The 22,084-nt window shown below is 43.6% G+C and overlaps 1 protein-coding gene across 1 annotated transcript in view; it reads left to right on the forward strand.

Moving 5' to 3' along the window:
- Positions 1-19,934, forward strand: part of LOC140206432 (vitellogenin-like) — a 175,324-nt gene extending 155,390 nt beyond the window's left edge. The window contains exons 33-35 of the mRNA XM_072274801.1: positions 11,074-11,259; positions 18,115-18,296; positions 19,494-19,934. Of these exons, the coding sequence (XP_072130902.1) occupies positions 11,074-11,259; positions 18,115-18,296; positions 19,494-19,934 (809 nt within the window). The remainder of the gene's footprint in view (positions 1-11,073; positions 11,260-18,114; positions 18,297-19,493) is intronic.
- Positions 19,935-22,084: the final 2,150 nt, after the last annotated feature.

The following is a 22,084-nucleotide window of genomic DNA, read 5'->3' on the forward strand; positions in this document are numbered from 1 at the left end:
CCATTCAATATGATTATGGCTGATCATCCAACTCAGAACCCTGTACCTTCCTTCTCTCCATACCCCCGATCCCTTTAACCACATCGCCATATCTAATTACCTCTTAAATATAGCCAATGAACTGGCCTCAACTGCTTCCTGTGGCAGAGAATTCCACAGATTCACCACTCTCTGTGTGAAGAAGTTTTTCCTCATCTCGGTCCTAAAAGGCTTCCCCTTTATCCTCAAACTGTGACCCTTCATTCTGGACTTCCCCAACATCGGAAACAATCTTCCTGCATCTAGCCTGTCCAATCCCTTTAGGATTTTATATGTTTCAATAAGATCCCCCTCAATCTTCTAAATTCCAATGAGTATAAGCCTAGTTGATCCAGTCTTTCATCATATGAAAGTCCTGCCATCTCAGGAATCAATCTGGTGAACCTTCTTTTTACTCCCACTATGGCAAGAATGTCTTTCCTCAGATTAGGGGACCAAAACTGCACACAATACTCCAGGTGTGGTCTCACCAAGACCTTGTACAACTGCAGTAGTACCTCCCTGCTCCTGTACTCGAATCCTCTTGCTATGAATGCCAGCATACCATTTGCCTTTTTCACCGCCTGCTGTACCTGCATGCCCACTTTCAATGACTGGTGTATAATGATACCCAGGTTTCATTGCACCTCCCCTTTTCCTAATCGGCCACCATTCAGATAATAATCTGTTTTCCTGTTTTTGCCACCAAAGTGGATAACCTCACATTTATCCACATTAAATTGCATCTGCCATGAATTTGCCCACTCACCTAACCTATCCAAGTCACCCTGCATCCTCTTAGCATCCTCCTCACAGCTAACACCCACACTCCAGACACCCAAAATGAATGTTAATCAGCATCATCTGGTTTTTAATCAGATTGAGTCCACAGCTCCAGGAAACTATTGTCCGGGGCTGTATTTTAAATTTAATCTACAATCCATGTTCAGGTCTAAAGACTGGTTGCTGAAGTTAATATTTGTTATATGAAGGATAAAAACAAATGCTTACTCAATTGGAGCCTGGTATTACAGGAATTTGATATTAAGATAAACATCTTTTATTAATTATTATTGAAAATCAACAACAGAGAAAAATACATCAAAATACTCAAGATAACATATCCATATATAGAGTAAAAGTTAAACTATCAACCAGGCTGAATAGTATATCAATAATAATCAAAAAACAAAGTATTAAAGCTTTTTTTTATGGAAAAAAGGAAAGAAAGAAAAAAAGAACCCCTACTAATTAAAACAGAGAAAACCCCTAATAACTAAAAAAAAAAGGGGGGGAAAACCCATTTGGAGCACAAACCCAGAGCTATGCGCCATACAAGCTTCCATAAAACAAGACATCAAACCGCCAACCAAATTCATATAACCAAGCATCAGAAAAGGAACATCTTAATTAACTCAAGTCAAATGATAATAACGGGCAAAAGAGCCCCACCTTTTCTCAAAGTCAAATTTAGGATCAAAAGTTCGACTTCTAATTTTTTCCAAGCTAAGACATAACATCACCTGAGAGAACCATTGTATCGAAGTGGGAGCAGAGGCATCTTTCCATTTTAATAAAATAGCCCTTCTAGTCAATAATGTGACAAATGCAATTAAATATTGGTCAGATATAGAAATACCATGAATATGTTGAGGAATTATACCAAACAAAACTGTCAATTTATTAGGTTGTAAATTGATTCTTAAAGCTTTAGAGATTATAGAAAAAATAGATTTCCAAAATTGTTTCAATACAGAACACGACCAAAACATATGTGTCAATGTAGCTATCTCGGTTTTGCATCTATCACACTGACTATTTGCATTAGAAAATATTTTAGACAATCTCTCCTTCGTCAAATAATAACAATGTACAATTTTAAATTGAATTAGAGAATGACTGGCACAAATCAAAGAAGAGTTAACCAGCTTCAAAATTCGCAACCAATCCTCTGTTATCAAGGTAATATTAAGCTCTCTTTCCCAATCTTGATTGATCTTAAGAAAAGGATAATTGTCCTGTTGTAATAGTAAATTATAAATTTTCCCAACAAAGCCTTTCACTAAAGGGTTCATTTTTAAAATAATGTCTAACAGGTCAGAATCTTGTATATATGGAAAATTACTTAAATATTGTTGTAAAAAATGTCTGCCCTGAAGATATTGCAAAAAATGTGAATATGAGAGAGAGTATTTAGTTACTAATTTCTCAAAGAACATCAATCGACCTTCTTGAAACAAGTCCATAAAGGAAAAAATTCCTTTATTCCTCCAAAGAGAAAAGGTAGGATCATTAAGTGAAGGTTTAAATAAATAGTTTCGATAAATTAAACTAAAAAGATTAATTTTTTTAAGATTAAAAACTTACGAAACTGATACCAAATTCGTAATGATTGATTAATCATGGGATTTATATTTAAAATAGAAATTTAGGCTAATTGTACAGGTAAAGGAGCTCCTAATAACAAAGCTAAATGAAATTGTTTCACAATTTTCAATTCCAAGTCAACCCAAGATGGTCGTTCCTTTTTATAGGTCCAATATAACCAAGAACACGCATAACCTATATTAACAGCCCAATAATACATTCTTAAATTAGGCAAAGTAAGACCTCCATCCTTTTTTAATTTTTGTAAATGACATTTTCCAATTCTTGGTCTTTTATTATTCCAAACAAAAGATGAAATAATTGAGTCAACTTGATCAAAAAACTTCTTAGTTAGAAAAATAGGAATGTTTTGAAATACATATAAAAATTTTGGTAAAATCGACATTTTAACTGCATGAATTCGACGTACTAAGGAAAGTGTAAGTGGATTCCATCTAGAAAAAAATTGCTTCATAAAGTCCACTAAGGGAGCTAAATTAGCCCTATAAAGGTCTCCATAATTTTTAGTAATGGTAATACCTAAATATTTAAAAGAATCTGTAATTTTTAAAGGGATGTTATCATATATAGAAGCGGAATCATTTAAAGGAAATAATTCACTTTTACGCAGGTTTAACTTATATCCTGAAAACAATCCAAATTCATTTAATAATTTCAATAAGGTAGGAATAGATTCTTTGGGATTCGAAATATAAACCAAAAGATCATCTGCATAAAGGGAGGTCTTATGAGTAGTCCCATTTATAAAAATTCCTTGAATATTTTTAGCTTCACGAAGTGCAATAGCCAAGGGTTCCAACATCAAGTTAAATAACAGAGGTCTTAACGGACATTCTTGTCTCGTACCCCAAGAAAGTTGGAAAAAGGGGGATCTACAGGTATTAGTGATAACAGTGGCAATAGGGCTTTTATATATAATCTAATCCATTTATTAAAATTAGTACCAAAGCCAAATTTCTCTAAAACTTTAAATAGATATTTCCATTCAACTCTATCAAATGCCTTTTCAGCACCTAGAGAAACAACACATTGGGGAGTCTTAGAGAGGGATGAGTATATAATATTTAACAATCTCCGAGTGTTAGAAAAAGAATAACGGCCTTTTATAAAACCCGTTTGATCCTGAGAAATAATTTTAGCTAGTATATTCTCCATCCGATTAGCCATCATTTTTGAAAGAATTTTGGCATCCACATTTAATAATGAAATAGGTCTATATGAAGCACAATCAGTAGGGTCTTTATCTTTCTTAAGGATTAAAGAAATAGAAGCTTCATAAAATGTGGAAGGTAACTCTCCTAACATAAAAGGATCTTTAAGCATTTCCAACATATAAGGAGTAAGTAAATGTTCAAATTTTTTATAAAATCTTATAGTAAAACCATCCAATCCAGGAGCTTTACCAGATTCCATTGAAAGAATAGCTTTCTGAATTTCTCTTTCACTAAAAGGAGCATCAAGAATTTGCTGATCTTCAACAGATATTCTAGGAAAATCAATCTTTTGTAAAAAGGCATGCATATTAGAAGGGTCAGCTGGAAACTGAGATTTATAGAGTTCACTGTAATAGTCTTGAAAAAATTTATTAATGTCTTCATAATTACAAGCTAAACTACCATCTCTCTTACGAATTTTTAAAATTTGTCTTTTAGCTCTAACTGTTTTAAGTTGAGATGCTAATAGCTTGTTACTTTATCTCCAGACATATAAACTTGACTTTTTAATTTACGCAAATTTCTTTCAATCGGATAAGTTAATAGTAAATTATATTGAGATTGAAGTTCAACCCTTTGTTTAAATAAATCAACATTAGGAGAAACTACATAAGTATTATCTAGACCTTTAATTAGTTTGGAAATTCTATCTAATTCTATTTTTGTCTGTTTCTTAAGTTTAGCCAAATAAGATATTATCTGACCTCGCAAATATGCTTTGAGTGTATCCCATATAATCAGTTTCGAAACATCTCCCGTATTATTAAAAAGAAAGAAATCTTTTATCTGAACCTCTATAAATTTAACAAAGTCGGAACTTTGTAATAAATTTTCTGGAAAGCGCCAAGGCACATTTACATTACTAACATCATTTAACTCAAAAGTTAAACTTAAAGGCGCATGATCCGAGATTGCAATACAATCATATTCACATTTCTGGACTTTGGACAAAAATCAGAAATCAGCTATAAAATAATCAATTCTCGAATATTAATTATGAACATGTGAAGAAAAAGAATAATCTCTGTCATTAGGATGTAAATTTCTCCAGATTTCTATCAAACCATAATCAGTTAAAAAAGGAATTGATTGGTTGAACTTCTGTCAATCAAAGAATTTAAGCAACAGTTGAAGTCACCTCCCATCAGCGGCATATATTCATTTAAGTCTGGTAATAAACCAAATACATTTTTTAAAAAAGAAGGATCATCTACATTAGGTCCATATAGATTAACCAGGACAATTTTCCTATTACAAATAGTTCCTTCTCCCAATTTGCCCCTCCCCCTTACAAAGAAAATATGTAACATTAAGATGAAAAAAGCCCAGCAAAGAAAAAAATGTTTATATTAATCAATGAAAATAAGTTAAAGGAATGCAACGACAGTCCAAAGACGCCAAGACAATACTATTAACCTAAACAGTTTAACCTCTAAAGAGAGAAAAGCAGCTCCATTATTCTTTAACTTACTACCTTATTTAACAAAAGAATTAAAGCTAATTATCTATTACTAAACACTCCAAAAAATAAGAAAAAAAATCTATATAAACTGTAAGCAACCTATCACTTAATTAATAAAGAAGAAGAAAAATAGAAACAGATAATCAAACGAGTTCGCAATCTATCCATTGTATTAATTCACTCCGTGTACTAAACAGCCTTCAAAAAAAAAGTCATTCTTTAATCAAACCAAGAAGACCACTTCTTCTTTAAGTAATCCATCGATCAAAAGATATCTTCAGCATACCGAGATCTTCAAAGCCTGTTTCCTTTCAGAGAATTATTCAGAGACTCTAATATCTTTCATACATCAGACGATTCCACAATAGAATTGACAAAATCCAATGCCGCTTGGGGATCCAAGAAGACACGAGGAGTAGAGTCTTTAGGAAATAGCTTTAGTTTTGCTGGATATAGAAACATAGAAACATAGAAAATAGGTGCAGGAGTAGGCCATTCGGCCCTTCGAGCCTGCACCGCCATTTATTATGATCATGGCTAATCATCCAACTCAGAACCAATCCAATCCAGCCTTCCCTCCATACCCCATGATCCCCGTAGCCTCAAGGGCCATATCTAACTCCCTCTTAAATGTAGCCAATGAACTGGCCTCAACTGTTTCCTGTGGCAGAGAATTCCACAGATTCACCACTCTCTGTGTGAAGAAGTTTTTCCTCATCTCGGTCCTAAAAGGCTTCCCCTTTATCCTCAAACTGTGACCCCTCATTCTGGACTTCCCCAACATCGGGAACAATCTTCCTGCATCTAGCCTGCCCAATCTCTTTAGGATTTTATACGTTTCAATCAGATCCCCCCTCAATCTTCTAAATTCCAACGAGTACAAGCCTAGTTCATCCAGTCTTTCTTCATATGAAAGTCCTGCCATCCCAGGAATCAATCTGGTGAACCTTCTTTGTACTCCCTCTATGGCAAGGATGTCTTTCCTCAGATTAGGGGACCAAAACTGCACACAATACTCCAGGTGTGGTCTCACCAAGGCCTTGTACAACTGCAGTAGTACCTCCCTGCTCCTGTACACGAATCCTCTCGCTATAAGTGCCAGCATACCATTCGCCTTTTTCACTGCCTGCTGTACCTGCATGCCCACTTTCAATGACTGGTGTATAATGACACCCAGGTCTTGTTGCACCTCCCCTTTTCCTAATTGGCCACCATTCAGATAATAATTTGTTTTCCTATTTTTGCCACCAAAGTGGATAACTTCACATTTATCCACATTAAATTGCATCTGCCATGAATTTGCCCACTCACACAACCTATCCAAGTCACCCTGCATCCTCTTAGCATCCTCCTCACAGCTAACACTGCCACCCAGCTTCGTGTCATCCGCAAACTTGGAGATGCTGCATTTAATTCCCTCATCCAAGTCATTAATATATATTGTAAACAACTGGGGTCCCAGCACTGAGCCTTGCGGTACCCCACTAGTCACTGCCTGCCATTCTGAAAAGGTCCCGTTTATTCCCACTCTTTGCTTCCTGTCTGCTAACCAATTCTCCATCCACATCAATACCTTACCCCCAATACCGTGTGCTTTAAGTTTGCACACTAATCTCCTGTGTGGGACCTTGTCAAAAGCCTTTTGAAAATCCAAATATACCATATCCACTGGTTCTCCCCTATCCACTCTACTAGTTACATCCTCAAAAAATTCTATGAGATTCGTCAGACATGATTTTCCTTTCACAAATCCATGCTGACTTTGTCCGATGATTTCACCGCTTTCCAAATGTGCTGTTATCACATCATTGATAACTGACTCCAGCAGTTTCCCCACCACCGACGTTAGGCTAACCGGTCTATAATTCCCCAGTTTCTCTCTCCCTCCATTTTTAAAAAGTGGGGTTACATTAGCCACCCTCCAATCCTCAGGAACTAGTCCAGAATCTAAAGAGTTTTGAAAAATTATCACTAATGCATCCACTATTTCTTGGGCTACTTCCTTAAGCACTCTGGGATGCAGACCATCTGGCCCTGGGGATTTATCTGCCTTTAATCCCTTCAATTTACCCAACACCACTTCCCTACTAACATGTATTTCGCTCAGTTCCTCCATCTCACTGGACCCTCTGTCCCCTACTATTTCTGGAAGATTATTTATGTCTTCCTTAGTGAAGACAGAACCAAAGTAATTATTCAATTGGTCTGCTATGTCCTTGCTCCCCATAATCAATTCACCTGTTTCTGTTTGTAGGGGACCTACATTTGTCTTTAGCAGTCTTTTCCTTTTTTACATATCTATAAAAGCTTTTACAGTCAGTTTTTATGTTCCCTGCCAGTTTTCTCTCATAATCTTTTTTCCCCTTCCTAATTGAGCCCTTTGTCCTCCTCTGCTGAACTCTGAATTTCTCCCAGTCCTCAGGTGAGCCACTTTTTCTGGCTAATTTGTATGCTTCTTCTTTGGAATTGATACTATCCCTAGTTTCTCTTGTCAGCCATGGGTGCGCTACCTTCCTTGATTTATTCTTTTGCCAAACTGGGATGAACAATTGTTGTAGTTCATCCATGCAATCTTTAAATGCTTGCCATTGCATATCCACCGTCAATCCTTTAAGTGTCATTTGCCAGTTTATCTTAGCCAATTCATGTCTCATACCTTCAAAGTTACCCCTCTTTAAGTTCAGAAGTCTCAGGGATGGAAACAGAGTTTTTTTGTAAGAAATCTTCATGACCGGTATGAACTTAATCCGTTGTTGCATAACTTCCCGTGGATAATCTTCATAAAAACGGATCTCGGAACCGTTAAATTTTAAAACTTTCTGTTTTCTTGCACATTTTATAATTTGGTCTTTAACTTTAAAGTGAAGAAAGTTGACTAAAATTGGTCGAGCTTTACCTGACGCAGTGAAAATTCTGTGAGCTCTTTCAATATCGGGAGGCTGAGATAGAATATCCAGGAACAGAGATTGAAACAGATTGACAAAATAATCCAATAGATCTCCAGATTCTGAGCCCTCCGGAAGACCTAAAATACGAATGTTGTTCCTTCGAGACTTTGCCTCTAAATCGACAATTTTGCATTGAGTCTGTTCCAATCGGGTTGAAATATCCACAATCTGACATTTTGATTTTTTAAGCTCAGTATTCAGGGAAAGAATGTTTTCCTCAATAGTCTGTAAACTCTGTCGGAACGACTTCAACTCAGAAGTGTTATTATCCATTTTATTATCAAGATCCATCAATATACGTTCCAAACACTCAGCCCAGACAGGCATGTCTTCTGATTTTTCTTTTGAAGTTTTTCCCTTTCCATTGCTGGGTTCAAAAGGCTGTTTTCCACTTCTTAAAGGATACGATATAATGACCGCTATTTCCCTCTAAGATCTGAGAAATAAAAGTTGAATAATTCAAGGATTAAACTGGGGAAAAGGAGGAATTAAAGGCAGCCAGCGAATTTATATGTTACTCCATTGTGCTGCAGGCGGAACTCAAGATTAAACATATAAAAGGAATGGGCAATGTGATTGCTAATTGTCTGTCAAGGTATTAAAACTTAAAGTTCTCTGTATTAGCCCAATAGCTGATAACTACCTGCATATTAGTGTGTATTTTATAATGTGCATTCATGCCCATAATTTTTACCCCGGTAAAAATCCTTTTAAGCATGGGGGTGTCATGTGTGACGCCAAGCAGAGTTACCGGACGGATGATGCTAATGCGAGAGATAACAGAAGACAATGGAGAAACATTCAAAATGCTAATGAGAGAGAAGAGAGAGATTAACAAGAAAGAAACACAATTCAGATATTGACAGACCGGTTGCTTTGAACCTGAACTGTTTGAAGTTTGATGGACAGGTGATACCCCAGCGGGGGGATAAAAAGAGCAGGTTTGCTAAGACACGAGATGCGCCACGAAACCCTGGAAAGAGCAGTGTGCCCCCACAAGTTGGTGAGTGTGTGGAGGACTGGTTCGCGGGAACCGATCAGAGGCTCACAGGGTGTAAAGGTACGATCGGTGGGAACCTGGGGTGTGTGTCCGCCCTTGCCTGGGTGCCGGGTTCACCGCGGAAGAACGACCGTATCCGGAATGGAGGGGTCACAGTCGGTGACCACAGCAGGATTAGAAGACGTCAAAAGGTCTGCCTGAAACCAACTGCATCTCTCTCCCTCTCTCCCTCTCTCCCTCTCTCCCTCTCCCTCCCCCCCTCTCCCTTCCCCCCCCCCAACGGTACAACAACAGCGATTACTTCGAACTGCACTAAACTGAACTGAACTCTGCTTCACTTAAGACTGATCATTTTACCCCTAGACTGCGATAGAGCTTGGTTGATTCCTATTGCCCTAGTTCTGTGTATATGTGTGTATTATCATTGCTAACCTGTTACATTTATATCCTTATGATTAGAGTACTGTATTACTTATTTCTTTAATAAAACTTTATTAGTTCCTAGTAATCACAGACTCCAACGAGCGTTCCATTTCTGCTGGTTTGGCAACCCAGTCACTGACTACTAAAAATTAGAGGGAACATTAGTGTTGGACCACTTCTTTTTAAGCTGTGGTGGCATCCGTTAGTCTCACGAGACCATGGATCTGCGCCTGGAAAGTCTTGCTTCAGTCTGTGTTAGAGCAGCGTCTGTCGTGGCTGTAGAGGCCCACATGGGAGTGACAGTCTCCGCTGCAGCGACTGCACTTGAAGGCACTTTCCTCCAGTGTTGTCTTGGTGCTGTTTTTCCGACGAGTGCACTTTTCTTCAGCAGCAAGCCTCAGCTTCTCTTCTCTTTTTAGACCTCTGCGTAGACCTTTTAAGCTGTACATCAATGATTTAGATGATGGAATAGATGGCTTAGTTGCCAAGTTTGCGGGTGATACGCAGATTGGTGGAGGGGCATGTAGTGTTAAGGAAACAGGTAGGCTGCAGAAGGGCTTAGACAGATTAGGAGAATGGGCAAGAAGGTGGCAAATGAAATACAATGTTGGAAAATGCATGGTCATGAACTTTGGTAGGAGAAATAAATGTGCAGACTATTTTCTAAATGGGGAGAAAATCCAAAAATCTAAGATGCAGGGGGACTTGGGAGTCCTTGTGCAGATTACACTAAGGGTTAACCTGCAGGTTGAGTCAGAAGTGAGAAAAGCAAATGCAATGTTAGCATTCATTTCAAGAGGTCTAGAAGAGCAGAGATGTGATGCTGAGGCCTCTCCTTGAGAATTGTGAGCAGTTTTGGGTTCCTCATCTAAGAAAAGATTTGCTGTCATTGGAGCGGGTTCGGAGGAGTTCACAAGGATGATTCTAGGAAAGAAAGGGTTATCATATGAGGAACATTTGATAGCTCTGGGTCTGTACTCATTGGAATTTAGAATGTTGAAATTGAAAGGCCAAGACAGAGTAGATCGGGAAAGGATGTTTCACGTGGTGAGGGAGTCTAGGACAAGAGGGCACAACCTCAGGACACAGGGGCCCTTTCAAAACAGAGATATGGAGAAATTTCTTCAGCCAGAGGAAAGTGAATTTGTAGAATTTGTACCACAGGCAGCTGTGGAGGCCAGTGTGTATTAAAGCGGACATTGATAGGTTCTTGATTGGCCATGGCATCAAAGGTTACAGGGAGAAGGCCGGGGAGTGGAGCTGAGGAGGGAAAAAAGGATCAGCCATGACTGAATGGCAGAGCAGACTGAATGGGTCAAATGGCCTAATTCTGCTCCTATGTCATATGGTCTTATGATGGTGGAGGAAGGGAAACCCCTTTCTTTGATGAAGGACTGCTCTGGGGACCCCAGGTATTCACATTCAATTGACTGCTTCTCCCACCGTGCTCTCTGTGCCATGCTTTCTGCCACGAAAGCTACCTAGGTTCCCTATCCCTATCACTTCCACCAGTCTGGTATTCTCTCTCCGCTGCCTGTAATGGATCTGTACGCTACTTTATCCTCTGCCAGATCCACGCTTTCAATCGCCGGTTCTTTGACTTTCTCATGTATTGCAAAGATAAAGATTGGAAGATCTCCCGTCTTCAGACTACAGAACCTGCCGTCTCCAACGCGGACAGGCACGTACATCTCCAGACTGCGACCTCTGCTGCCAACCTCAACAACCATAACAATCCTGAGCAGATTCAGAAGCTGGACTCCACCGACATCAATGCAGTTTCCAACGACCTTGGACACCTTCTAAGTGCCGATTGCATAAATCTCCAACTCCAACTCCAGCCTCTACCGACAGCGCCTTCTGGCCGGGACCTTACGTGCTGCTGCCAGAACACCCATCTCCCCTTCTGCTACCACCATGCTGCAATCCCATACCTCTCAGGTTCCACCGCCAGCTCCTGGGTCCTCGGAGACTCCAGCTTCCTCTCACCCCTCCTTCCCTAAACACTCCAAACCCTCTACCCTCCTCAGACACTACCAATCCCATTTTCCCACTCTGATCCCAGCTCTCATCCATGCCGGATCTTCACCATTCCCTCTGACCTTCCCCTCTCTGAGGCAGAACGTTCTGTCCTCAGTAAGGGCCTCACCTTTGTCCATCTGCACCCACACCTTAATGAGTTCCGCGCCCACCATGACGCTGAGCTCTTCTTCTGCCAACTCTGTCTCTGCGCCTACTTCTTTGACAAGAACACTCCAGTCCGCACCAATAACCCCTTCTCCTGTCTTCAACCCTCCTCCTCTCCACTCTAGTCTTTTACCTGTTCTGGATCTTTTCATTGCCAACTGCCGACGGGACATCAACCATCTCCTCTTCACCACCCCTCTCCAATTCTAACCACACTCCTTCCAAACGCTCTTCTCTCCACTCCCTGCACAGTAATCCTACGGTCACCATCAAACCCGCAGATAAGGGAGGTGCAGTAGTAGTCTGGCGTACTGACCTCTACCTTGCTGAGACCCAACAATAACTGACAGACACAAACTCTTACTTACCCCTTGAACAGGATCCCACTAAGGAGCACCAGGCCATTGCCACCCACACCATCATCCACCTTATTATCTCTGGAGATCTTCCATCCACTTTCACCAACCTCATGGTTCCCTCACCCCGCACCTCCCATTTCTACCTCCTTCCCAAGATCCATAAACCTGCCTGTCCAGGTAGACACATTGCTTCTGCTTGTTCCTGCTCCACTGAACTTATATCTGCATACCTCGACTCAGTTTTATCCCCCATGGTTCCTTCCTACGTTCTTCACGTGCTCTTGATCGTTTCAATGATTTCAAGATCTCTAGCCCCGATCATCTTAATTTCACTATGGATGTCCAGTCCCTGTACACCTCCAACCCCACCAGGGAGGCCTCAAAGGTTTCCATTTCTTTCTGGACACCAGACCCACCACCATTCTCCACTGTCTAGCGTAACCTGTCCTCACTCTCAATAATTTCTCCTTCACCTCCTCCCACTTCCTTCAAACAAAAGGTGTAGCCATTGGCACTCACATGGGTCCCAGCTATGCCGGACTTTTTGTCGGCTACATGGAACAGCCTATGTTTCAAGCCTACACTGGTATCACTCTACAAATTTTCCTACGCTACATCGATGACTGCACTGGTGCTGCTTCTTGCACCCATGCTGAGCTTGTCAACTTCATCAACTTCACCTCCAGCTTCCACCCTCAATCTCAATGGCTCTTCACACAGCCTTAGACCACCTGGACAACACAAACACCTATGTCAGGATGCTGTTCATCGACTATAGCTCAGTATTTAACACCATCATTCCCACAATCCTGATTGAGAAGTTACAAAACCTGGGCCTCTGTACCTTCCTCTGCAATTGGATCCTTGACTTCCTAACTGGAAGACCACAATCTGTGTGGATTGGTGATAACATCTCCTCCTCGCTGACGATCAACACTGGCGCACCTCAGGGGTATGTGCTTAGCCCACTGCTCTAGTCTCTCTATACCCATGACAGTGAGGCTAGGCAAAGCTCAAATACCATCTATAAATTTGCTGTTGATACAACCATTGTGGGTAGAATCTCAGGTGGAGGTGAGAGGGCATACAGGAGTGAGACATACCAACTAGTGGAATGGTGCCACAGCAACAACCTGGCACTCAACGTCAGTAAGACGAAGGAGCTGATTGTGGACTTCAGGAAGGGTAAGACAAAGGAACACATACCAATCCTCATACAGGGATCAGAAGTGGAGTGAGTGAGCAGTTTCAAGTTCCTTGGTGTCAAGATCTCTGACGACCTAACCTGGTCCCAATATATTGATGCAGCTTTAAAGAAGGCAAGACAGTGACTAAACTTCATTAGGAGTTTGAAGAGATTTGGTATGTCAACAAAAACACTCAAAAACTTCTATAGATGTACCATGGAGAGCATTCTGACAGGATGCATCACTGTCTAGTATGGCGGAGGGGTGGGGGGGCTACTGCATAGGACCAAAAGAAGCTGCAGAATGTCATAAAGTTAGCTGGCTCTATCTTGGGTACTAGCCCACAAAGTACCCAGGACATCTTCAAGGAGCAGTGTGTCAGAAAAGCAGCATCTGAATGCACAACACATTGAACTTTGAAGTGGATGGGCTACAGCAGTAGTCAACCATGAACATACGCTCAGTGGCTACTTCCTTAGGTACAGAAGGTACCTGATAAAGTTACCACTGAGTGTACTTATAGCAGGACAGAAAAGGGCAGGGATGTACTTGTCTCTCCAATCCTCCTGTTGATATGAACATAAGTGTCCTGAATGACCTGGAGTTTGAACTGTGGCTAATCAGCAAGAGAAGAAGAGGTAGCTTCACACAGTCTGTGATAGAAGATTTAAAAAGCAGTGCTTCAAAGACAAGTTTTGAAGTTTGAACTATGGTCAATCAGTGAACGGGAGCATAAGAAGAGAACGCAACTTCACCCGGTCCGAGATTGAAGATTAAAAAAGCAGCACCTCACAGTACTTTTCCAAATTTGAACTACAGCCAATCAGTGAATAAAATTTATTACCAAGGGCAAAATAAGAGTAAGGCAGGGTTGTGCAGAGCGGTCATTGTTGGAGTGGGCAAGTGTTAGGATGGTGAGTCTTTGTCTTTGGCAAGATCAGGCTTGGGCGAGGTAGGTATCTGGTAACTTTCTTCTTCTTCTATATTCTTCATTCCTCAACTGTTAGAGCAGTGAGAATGATTTCAGAGGCAGTGTTATATTCTTTGTGTAAGATATTGGAATTCTGGGAGAGCTATAGCCTCCCAGGTAACAACATCTGCACCAGGCGCAAAAAGCTGCAGCTCCTCAGAGAATGTTAAGAAACTGGAGCTGCAGCTGATATGGGAGAATAAGGAGGTGTTATATAGCAGATACTGGGAGGTAGTCACCCCTAGGTTGCAGATGGCAGGTAACTAAGTGACTGTCAGAGGAAAAGGGGAAATGGGTAGCCAGTAAAGAGTATCCCTGAGGTCATTTAGAGTATAGCATTTTGGATACTGTTGAGAGGAACAACCTATTAGGGAGAGGTTTCTGGCACAGAGTCTGGCACTGGAATCTTCTATCACCACTGCAATCCTCTTCACTTCTCTTGTCTTCTGGCACTGAGGCTCAGAACAGAAGAGAGATAAAGAGGACTGCAGTAGTAATAGTTGATTCCATAGTCAGAGGAACGGGGACGAGATTCGGTGGGGACAGTAGAGACACCTAGATGGTATGTTGCCTCCCAGGTGCCAGGGTTGGAGATGTCTCAGATCAGGTCAACAGCATTCTAAAGGAGGAGAGAGAGCAGCTAGAAATCTCGGTACTTAGTTGCACCAATGACATAGGTAGGAAAGGTGAGCGGGTCCTGATGAGAGATTTTAGTGAGCTAGGTAGGAAGAGGAAAAGTAGGACTTCTAGGGGAGTAACCTCTAGATTGTGAACTGTGCCAGTAAGGGTAAGAATAGGAGTATTTGGTGGATGAATGTGTGACCTGAGAAACTGGTACAGGGGGAAACTACCTAATAACATTAAAGAGGATACCAAAAGTTTCTTCAGATACATGAAGTATAAAAGAGCAGGGATTGAATATCGGACAGCTGGAAAATAATGCTGGAGAGGCAGTAATGGGGGACAAGGAATTTGTGGTTGAACTAAATAAGTATTTTGCATTAATCTTCACTTCAGAAGACACTAGCAGTATGCCAGATGTTTGAGAGTGTCATGGGGCAGAAGTGAATGAAGTTGCCATTACTAGGGAGAAGGTGCTTAGGAAACTAAACGGTCTGAAGGTAGATAAGCAACCTGGAACAAATGGTCTACACACCAGAGTTTTGAAAGAGGTGGCTGAAGAGATAATGAAGCCATTAGTAATGATCTTTCAAGAATCGATAGATTCTGGCATGATTCTGGAGGATTGGAAAATTAAAAATGTCACTCCACTCTTCAGAAAGGGAGAGAAGCAGAAGAAAGGAAATTATAAGCCAGTTAGTCTGACCTCAGTGGTTGGGAAGATGTTGGATTCAATTGCTAGGTATATCATTTCAGGGTACTTGGAGGCACATGATAAAATAGCATGGTTTCCTTATGCCTGACAAATCTGTTGGTATTCTTTAAAGAAATAGCAAGCAGGATAGACAAAAGAGAATCAGTTGATGTTGTACACTTGGATTTTCAGAAGGCCTTTGACAAGGTGCCACACATGAGGCTACTTAAAAAGTTAAGAGGCTATGGTATTACAGTGAAGGTTCTTGCATAGATAAAGCAGTGGCTGATTGGTAAGAGGTAAAGAGTGGAAATAAAGGGAGCCTTTTCTGGTTGGCTGCTGGAGACTAGTAGTGTTCCACAGGGGTCTGTGTTGGGACTGCTTCTTCTTATGTTATATGTCAATGATTTGGATGACGGAATTGATGGTTTTGTGGCCAAGCTTGCAGACAACACGAAGATAGGTGGAGGGGCAGGTGTTGTTGAGGAAGCAGGGAGGTTGCAGAATGACTTAAATTTGGAGAATAAGCAAAGAATTAGCAGGATTTGCTAAAGATTAAATTGGAGGTTGAGTTGGCAAATGCAATGTTAACCTTCATTATAGGCAGGGTATAAAACCAGTAATTTTCTTGTTGGAGCAACCATTGATGGAGTGGAGAGTGTTAGACTAGGGCACTGAGGCTTCAGCTCTTCGAGGCTTTAGCAAGGAAAGGCTTGGAGCAGAGGATGAGGATGAGGCTTTCCATTCCAGGACATCTCAAATGTCCTCTTTCTTTAAGGATCGTGGTTTCCCTTCTACTGTCATCAATGATGCCCTCACCCGCATCTCCTCCATTTCCCTCACTTTGGCCCTCACCCCATCCTCCCGCAACCACAACAGGGACAGAGTTCCCCTTGTCCTTACCTACCACCCCACCAGCCTCCGGGTCCAGCACATTATCCTCCGCAACTTCTGCCACCTTTAACAGGACCCCACCACTAAGCACATCTTTCCCTCTCCATCCCTCTCCGCTTTCCGCAGGGATCGGTCCCTCAGCGACTCTCTTATCCGCACATCCATCCCTACTGATCTCCCACCCGGGACTTATCCCTGTAAGCGTAAGTGCTACACCTGTCCCTACACCTCATCTCTTGCAACCATTCAGGGCCCCAAACAGTCCTTCCAGGTGAGACAACACTTCACTTGTGAGTCTGTTGGGGTCATCTATTGCATCCGGTGCTCCCGGTGCGGCCTCCTCTACATCGGTGAAACCCGACGCAGATTGGGGGACCGCTTCGTCGAGCACCTCCGCTCCATCCGCCAAAACAGACAGGATCTCCCGGTGGCCACCCACTTCAACTCTGCTTCCCATTCCCATTCAGATATGTCCATACATGGCCTCCTCTACTGCCATGATGAGGCGAAGCTCAGGTTGGAGGAGCAACATCTCATATACCGTCCAGGTAGTCTCCAGCCCCTTGGTATGAACATAGAATTCTCCAACTTCCAGTAATTCCCTCCCCCTCCCTTCCCCTATCCCTATTTCACTCTGTCCCCTCCCCCAGCTCCCTCATGGTTCCGCCTCCTTCTTCTACTACCCATTGTTTTCAGGGCTATGTCGTCAATGCTTCCCCTCCCCCACCCCTTTGTCTTTCAAATTACTGGTCTTTCAACTGAAGCTACAAGCATTCCTCAAATCCCTCCCCATCTTTCACTCTTCAGTCCTGACGAAGGGTTCCTGCCCGAAATGTCGACTCATCATTTCTAACTGATGCTGCCCGACCTGCTGAGTTCATCCAGCGTTCTGAAAGTGTAGCTGGGACGGAACTGCCTTTCTCCCGTTGAATGACTCCGGAGAATGAGAGCGGGTGAGTGTCTATATTGCGGTCAGTCCAGCCATTTCCTTGCCACCTGCCCCCTTTGGCCAAAATGGAGGGCTCACCAGTAGCAGGGGGGACCCTGGTGAGCCAGGCAACATTCCCTGTCGTCCCCCGACCCCGGATGCAGCTTCAAGCCACTCAGTCACAACCAACAGTCCTTGCCTCTGCTAGTGCTAGTAGACTCCGGCGCTGAGGAAAACTTCATGGACAAAAACCTAGCCTTCCAAGCCGATATTCCTCGTGAGCCTCTGAGTACCCCCCAGACGCCCAGGCGCTAGACGGTAGACTCCTGGCCAGAGTCGCGCACTGAACTGAACCCTGCTTCTTCTTCTCTCCGGAAACCATCGGGAACAGATACGATTCAATCTAATCTCCTCTCCTCAAGTCCCTTTAGTTCTCGGCCACCCTTTGCTAAGCCATCATAACCCCCACATCGACTGGCCCACCGGGAAGGTAGTCAGCTGGAGCTCGTTCTGCCATTCCTCTTGCCTGCAATCAGCCCTTCCTTCAGTTGTGGTCTCTGCTACCTCGTCCGTCTCTGAGCCCCCTGACTTGTCCACGGTTCCTGTAGAATATCATGATCTTGGAGAGGTGTTTAGTCAGCAACGGGCCCTTTCTCTGCCTCCACACCGCCATTACGATTGCACAATTGACCTTCTCCCCGGAGCCTCGCTACCCACCAGTCGGCTGTACAACCTGTCCCGACCAGAAAGGGATGCTATGGAGACTTACGTAAATTACTCCCTCACGGCTGGCATCATCCAACCCTCATCTTCCCCTATAGGCGTTGGTTTCTGCTTTGTGGGGAAGAAAGACGGCTCACTGCACCCCTGCATTGACTACTGGGGCCTGAACAACATCACCATAAAGAATAAGTATCCCCTGCCCCTGATCAACTCTGTTTTCGAGCCCCTTCACAGAGCCACAGTTTTCTCTAAATTGGACTTGAGGAACGCCTATCACCTAGTCAGGATACGGGAGGGAGGATGAATGGAAGTCAGCCTTTAAACGCCCCCCCCCCGGGTCATTTTGAACACCTGGTGATGGCTTTTGGCCTGACCAACACTCCCGTGGTGTTCCAGGCTCTGGTCAACAACATCCTTAGGGACTTTATTAACTGATTTGTTTTAGTTTATCTGGACGATATCCTAATCTTCTCCCATAACCTCCAGGAGCATACCCACCATGTCTGCCAGGTTCTTCAGAGGGTTTTGGAGAACAAACTATTTGTTAAGGCCGAGAAGTGTGAATTCCATGCCCGTTCTGTCAGTTTTCTGGGGTACATCATTGAGAGCGGGCAGGTGGATGCGGATCCCGAAAAGATACGAGAGGTGGCAGACTGCCCAAACCCACGACGCTTAAACAACTCCAGCGATTTCTGGGGTTCGCAAACTTCTACCGTCACTTCATTAGGGACTACAGCTGGGTGGCAGCATCCCTTACCCAGCTCACCTCTCCTGCGACCTCTTTTCACTGGACCCTCGAAGCGGACTCAGCCTTCTCGGAGCTGAAGAGGCGTTTCACCTCCGCTCCCATCCTGGTCCAACCAGACCCATCTCGCCAATTCATAGTGGAAGTAGACACCTCCGTCTACACTCACTACACTCACTCCTTCGTCTCTGCCTGTACTGTGTGTGCCCGCAGAAAAGCCTCCCATTGGCCACCTGCTGGGCTGCTTCGTCCCCTTCCTGTCCCTTGGCACCCTTGGTCCCACATAGCTCTTGATTTCGTCACTGGACTACCCCCTTCACATGGTAACACAGCCGTACTTGCCGTGGTGGCCCGTTTTCACAAAGCCGTGCACTTCATAGCCCTTCCCAAACTCCCTACAGCCCATGAAACAGCCAACCTCCTTGTCCAACACGTCTTCCGCCTTCATGGAATTCCATCTGACATCGTTTCTGACCAGGGCCCCCAACTCATCTCCCAAGTCTGGAAATCCTTCTGTCAAGCCCTCGGAGCTTCAGTGAGTCTGTCTTCCGGTTTCCATCCACAGACTAACGGTCAGACGGAGCAAGCCAATCAAGGACCTGGAAGCAGCACTGCGCTGCATTTCCACCAGTAACCCATCATCCTGGAGCACCCATCTCACTTGGATTGAGTATCCCCACAACTCCCTGACCAACGCCACCACCGGTATGTCCCCTTTTGAATGTTCCCTAGGCTATCAACCCCCTCTGTTTCCTGCCCACGAAGACGACATTGCTGTGCCTTCAGTTCAGGCCCATCTCCGCCGGTGCCACAAGGTCTGGGAGGATGCTAGCTCGGTCCCGCTCCACTGACCTCAACCGGAGTATCGCCGATCGCTACCAGGTTCCAGCACCCAACTATCAGCCTGGTCAGAAGGTTTGGCTCGCTTCAAGAGACATCCCCCTCAAAACGGAATCCAAGAAACTCACCCCTCGTTACATTGGACCATTCGAGATCGAGAGCATCATCAACCCCTCGGCGGTCAAACTCAAGCTACCCAGGACCATGCGCATTCATCCCATGTTCCACATCTCCCAACTGAAACCTGTGTCTGTCAGCCCTTTGTGCCCTCATGCTGAACCCCCTCCACCCGCCCGGGTCATCGACGATCACCCAACTTACACCGTCCGGTGAATACTGGATGTGCGTCGCTGAGGTAGGGGTCCCCAGTACCTCGTCGATTGGGAGGGATACGATCCTGAGGAGCGCACCTGGATCCCATGCTTTTTCATCTTAGACCCCTCCCTCATCCGAGACTTCCATCGTGACAATCCGGGCAAGCCTGGTGGTTCGCCTGGACGCTCCCATTAAGGGGAGTGTAATGTCGCAGTCCCGACCATTGACTCCTCATATTCTCCTAATTCCCTTTTCCCAGTCTTCTCCTGGGCCCCTTGATTGTGGTACACCTGATTCTCATCTAAACCTGCAGCATAAGTACCCCGGCTTTGCACCCACTCATTGCCAGATCATTGTTTCAGCCGCTCAGGATTGTGTATTCTACGTTTTGTTTCAGTACTGAGGTTTGCCTGTGTAACTCTGTCTCTCCGTGTCAATAGAAGCATTGTCTGCCGCCTGCCTTTCCGTTCATCCTCCTGTTTGCCGTTCAGCTCCATCCAGCAACACTCCGTGTCAAGGTAAGTATTTGTCTGCCGCCTGCCTTTCTGTTCATCCTCCTGTTTGCTGTTCAGCTCCAGCAACGCTCACGCCCTCGTCTGCATCCCAACTCCTCCGTGCCAGTGTCCTGCGTTTGGGTTCATCCGTTCTTTGCAACAGAAGCGCATCCAGCTGCAGCTTCTAATACTCCACGTTAAGGAGTTGGAGCTGGAACTGGCCTCCGGATCATTCAGGAGGCTGAGGAGTTGATAGATAGGACGTACTGTTTAGAGAGGTGGTTTCACCCAAGGTACAGGACACAGGAAACTGGGTGACAGTCAGAAGAATGAAAAAGGTTAAGCAGTCAGTTCCCCTCAACAACAGCCATACAACTTTGTATGCTGTTGGTAAGGGGCATGACTTAACAGAAGAATGTCACAGCTGTCAGGACCCTGGCATTGAGTCTGGATCTGTGGCTCAGAGGCAAGGGGGGAGAAGAGACAAGCTGTGGTGATAGGAGGTTAGTTAGTTAGTTAGTTAGGGGAACAGAAAGGATTTTCTGTTAATGAGGAAGAGATTCCTGAATGGTATGTTGCCTTCCAGGTGCAGGTGTCCGGAACATCTCAGCATTCTTAAGTGGGAAGGTAAGCAGCCATAATGACTTAGGTAGGAAGAGAGATGAGGTTCTGCAAAGATTATTCAGGGAGTTAAGAGGCAAGTTAAAGGAAAGGATTTCCAGGGTTGTGATCTGAAGATTGGTATGTGCTAATAAGGCCAGAAATGGGAACACTGTAAGTTTAACATGTGGCTAAGGAGTTGGTGTAAGTTGGAGGGTTTCAGATTTTCGGATCATTGGGCTCTCTTCCAGGGAAATTGGGACCTGTATGGAAGGGATGGTTTGCACCTAAGTTGGAGGGGAACTAACATCCTAGCAGAAACGGTTGCCAATCCTGCACAGGAGTGTTTGAACTAGAGTTTCAGGGGAATGGGAACCACAGTGCCCGAACAGTTAGTGGAAAGGCTGTGGAGACATGTTGTTAAGACCTCAAAGTCAGTAATCAAAAGGCTGAGCATGATGAGGCTAACAGTCTAAGCTGCATAAATTCCAATGCAAAAAGTATTGTAGGAAAGGCATGGATCAACATATGAAATTATGATATTGTAGATATTAGTGTGACTTGGTTGTGGCTTGTGGTGGGGGGGGGGGCAGGACTGGCAGCTAACATTCCAGCATTCTGCTCTTTCAGATGTGACAAGAGTGGGAGGGATTAAACGGGAGGCGGGGTGCTGGTTGCTATACAGGAAAATGTCCCAGTAGTACTCAGTCTGAGTCAAAACAGTCTGGAGAACTCATCTAATGATGAGTTTCACGGGTGGAACTGAGGAATAAGTTGTTGGCCATGGTGGATTTAAAATATGGAAGAAAACGTTGAACTTCAATGGTTTTAGGACAGTAGAAGCAGACAAATCAATTCTCTTTGTTCTTGCCATGTGCTTGGAGATGGAGGCTACCACTTGTGGAACTGTTTTACATCCTCCATTTTGTGAGATGGAGTTGCTATGTTTTAAAGTAGACACAATGATGTTTCAGGTAACCTGATGAACTAGAAATTGTTTCCAAATAAGTTATTTGTGAGATGTTCTTTGATATAACACAAAATGCAGGTTTGTAAATGTTGGGATTGGTATCT

The sequence above is a fragment of the Mobula birostris genome, chromosome 12, assembly GCF_030028105.1.
Source record: "Mobula birostris isolate sMobBir1 chromosome 12, sMobBir1.hap1, whole genome shotgun sequence".
Taxonomy (NCBI): domain Eukaryota; kingdom Metazoa; phylum Chordata; class Chondrichthyes; order Myliobatiformes; family Myliobatidae; genus Mobula; species Mobula birostris.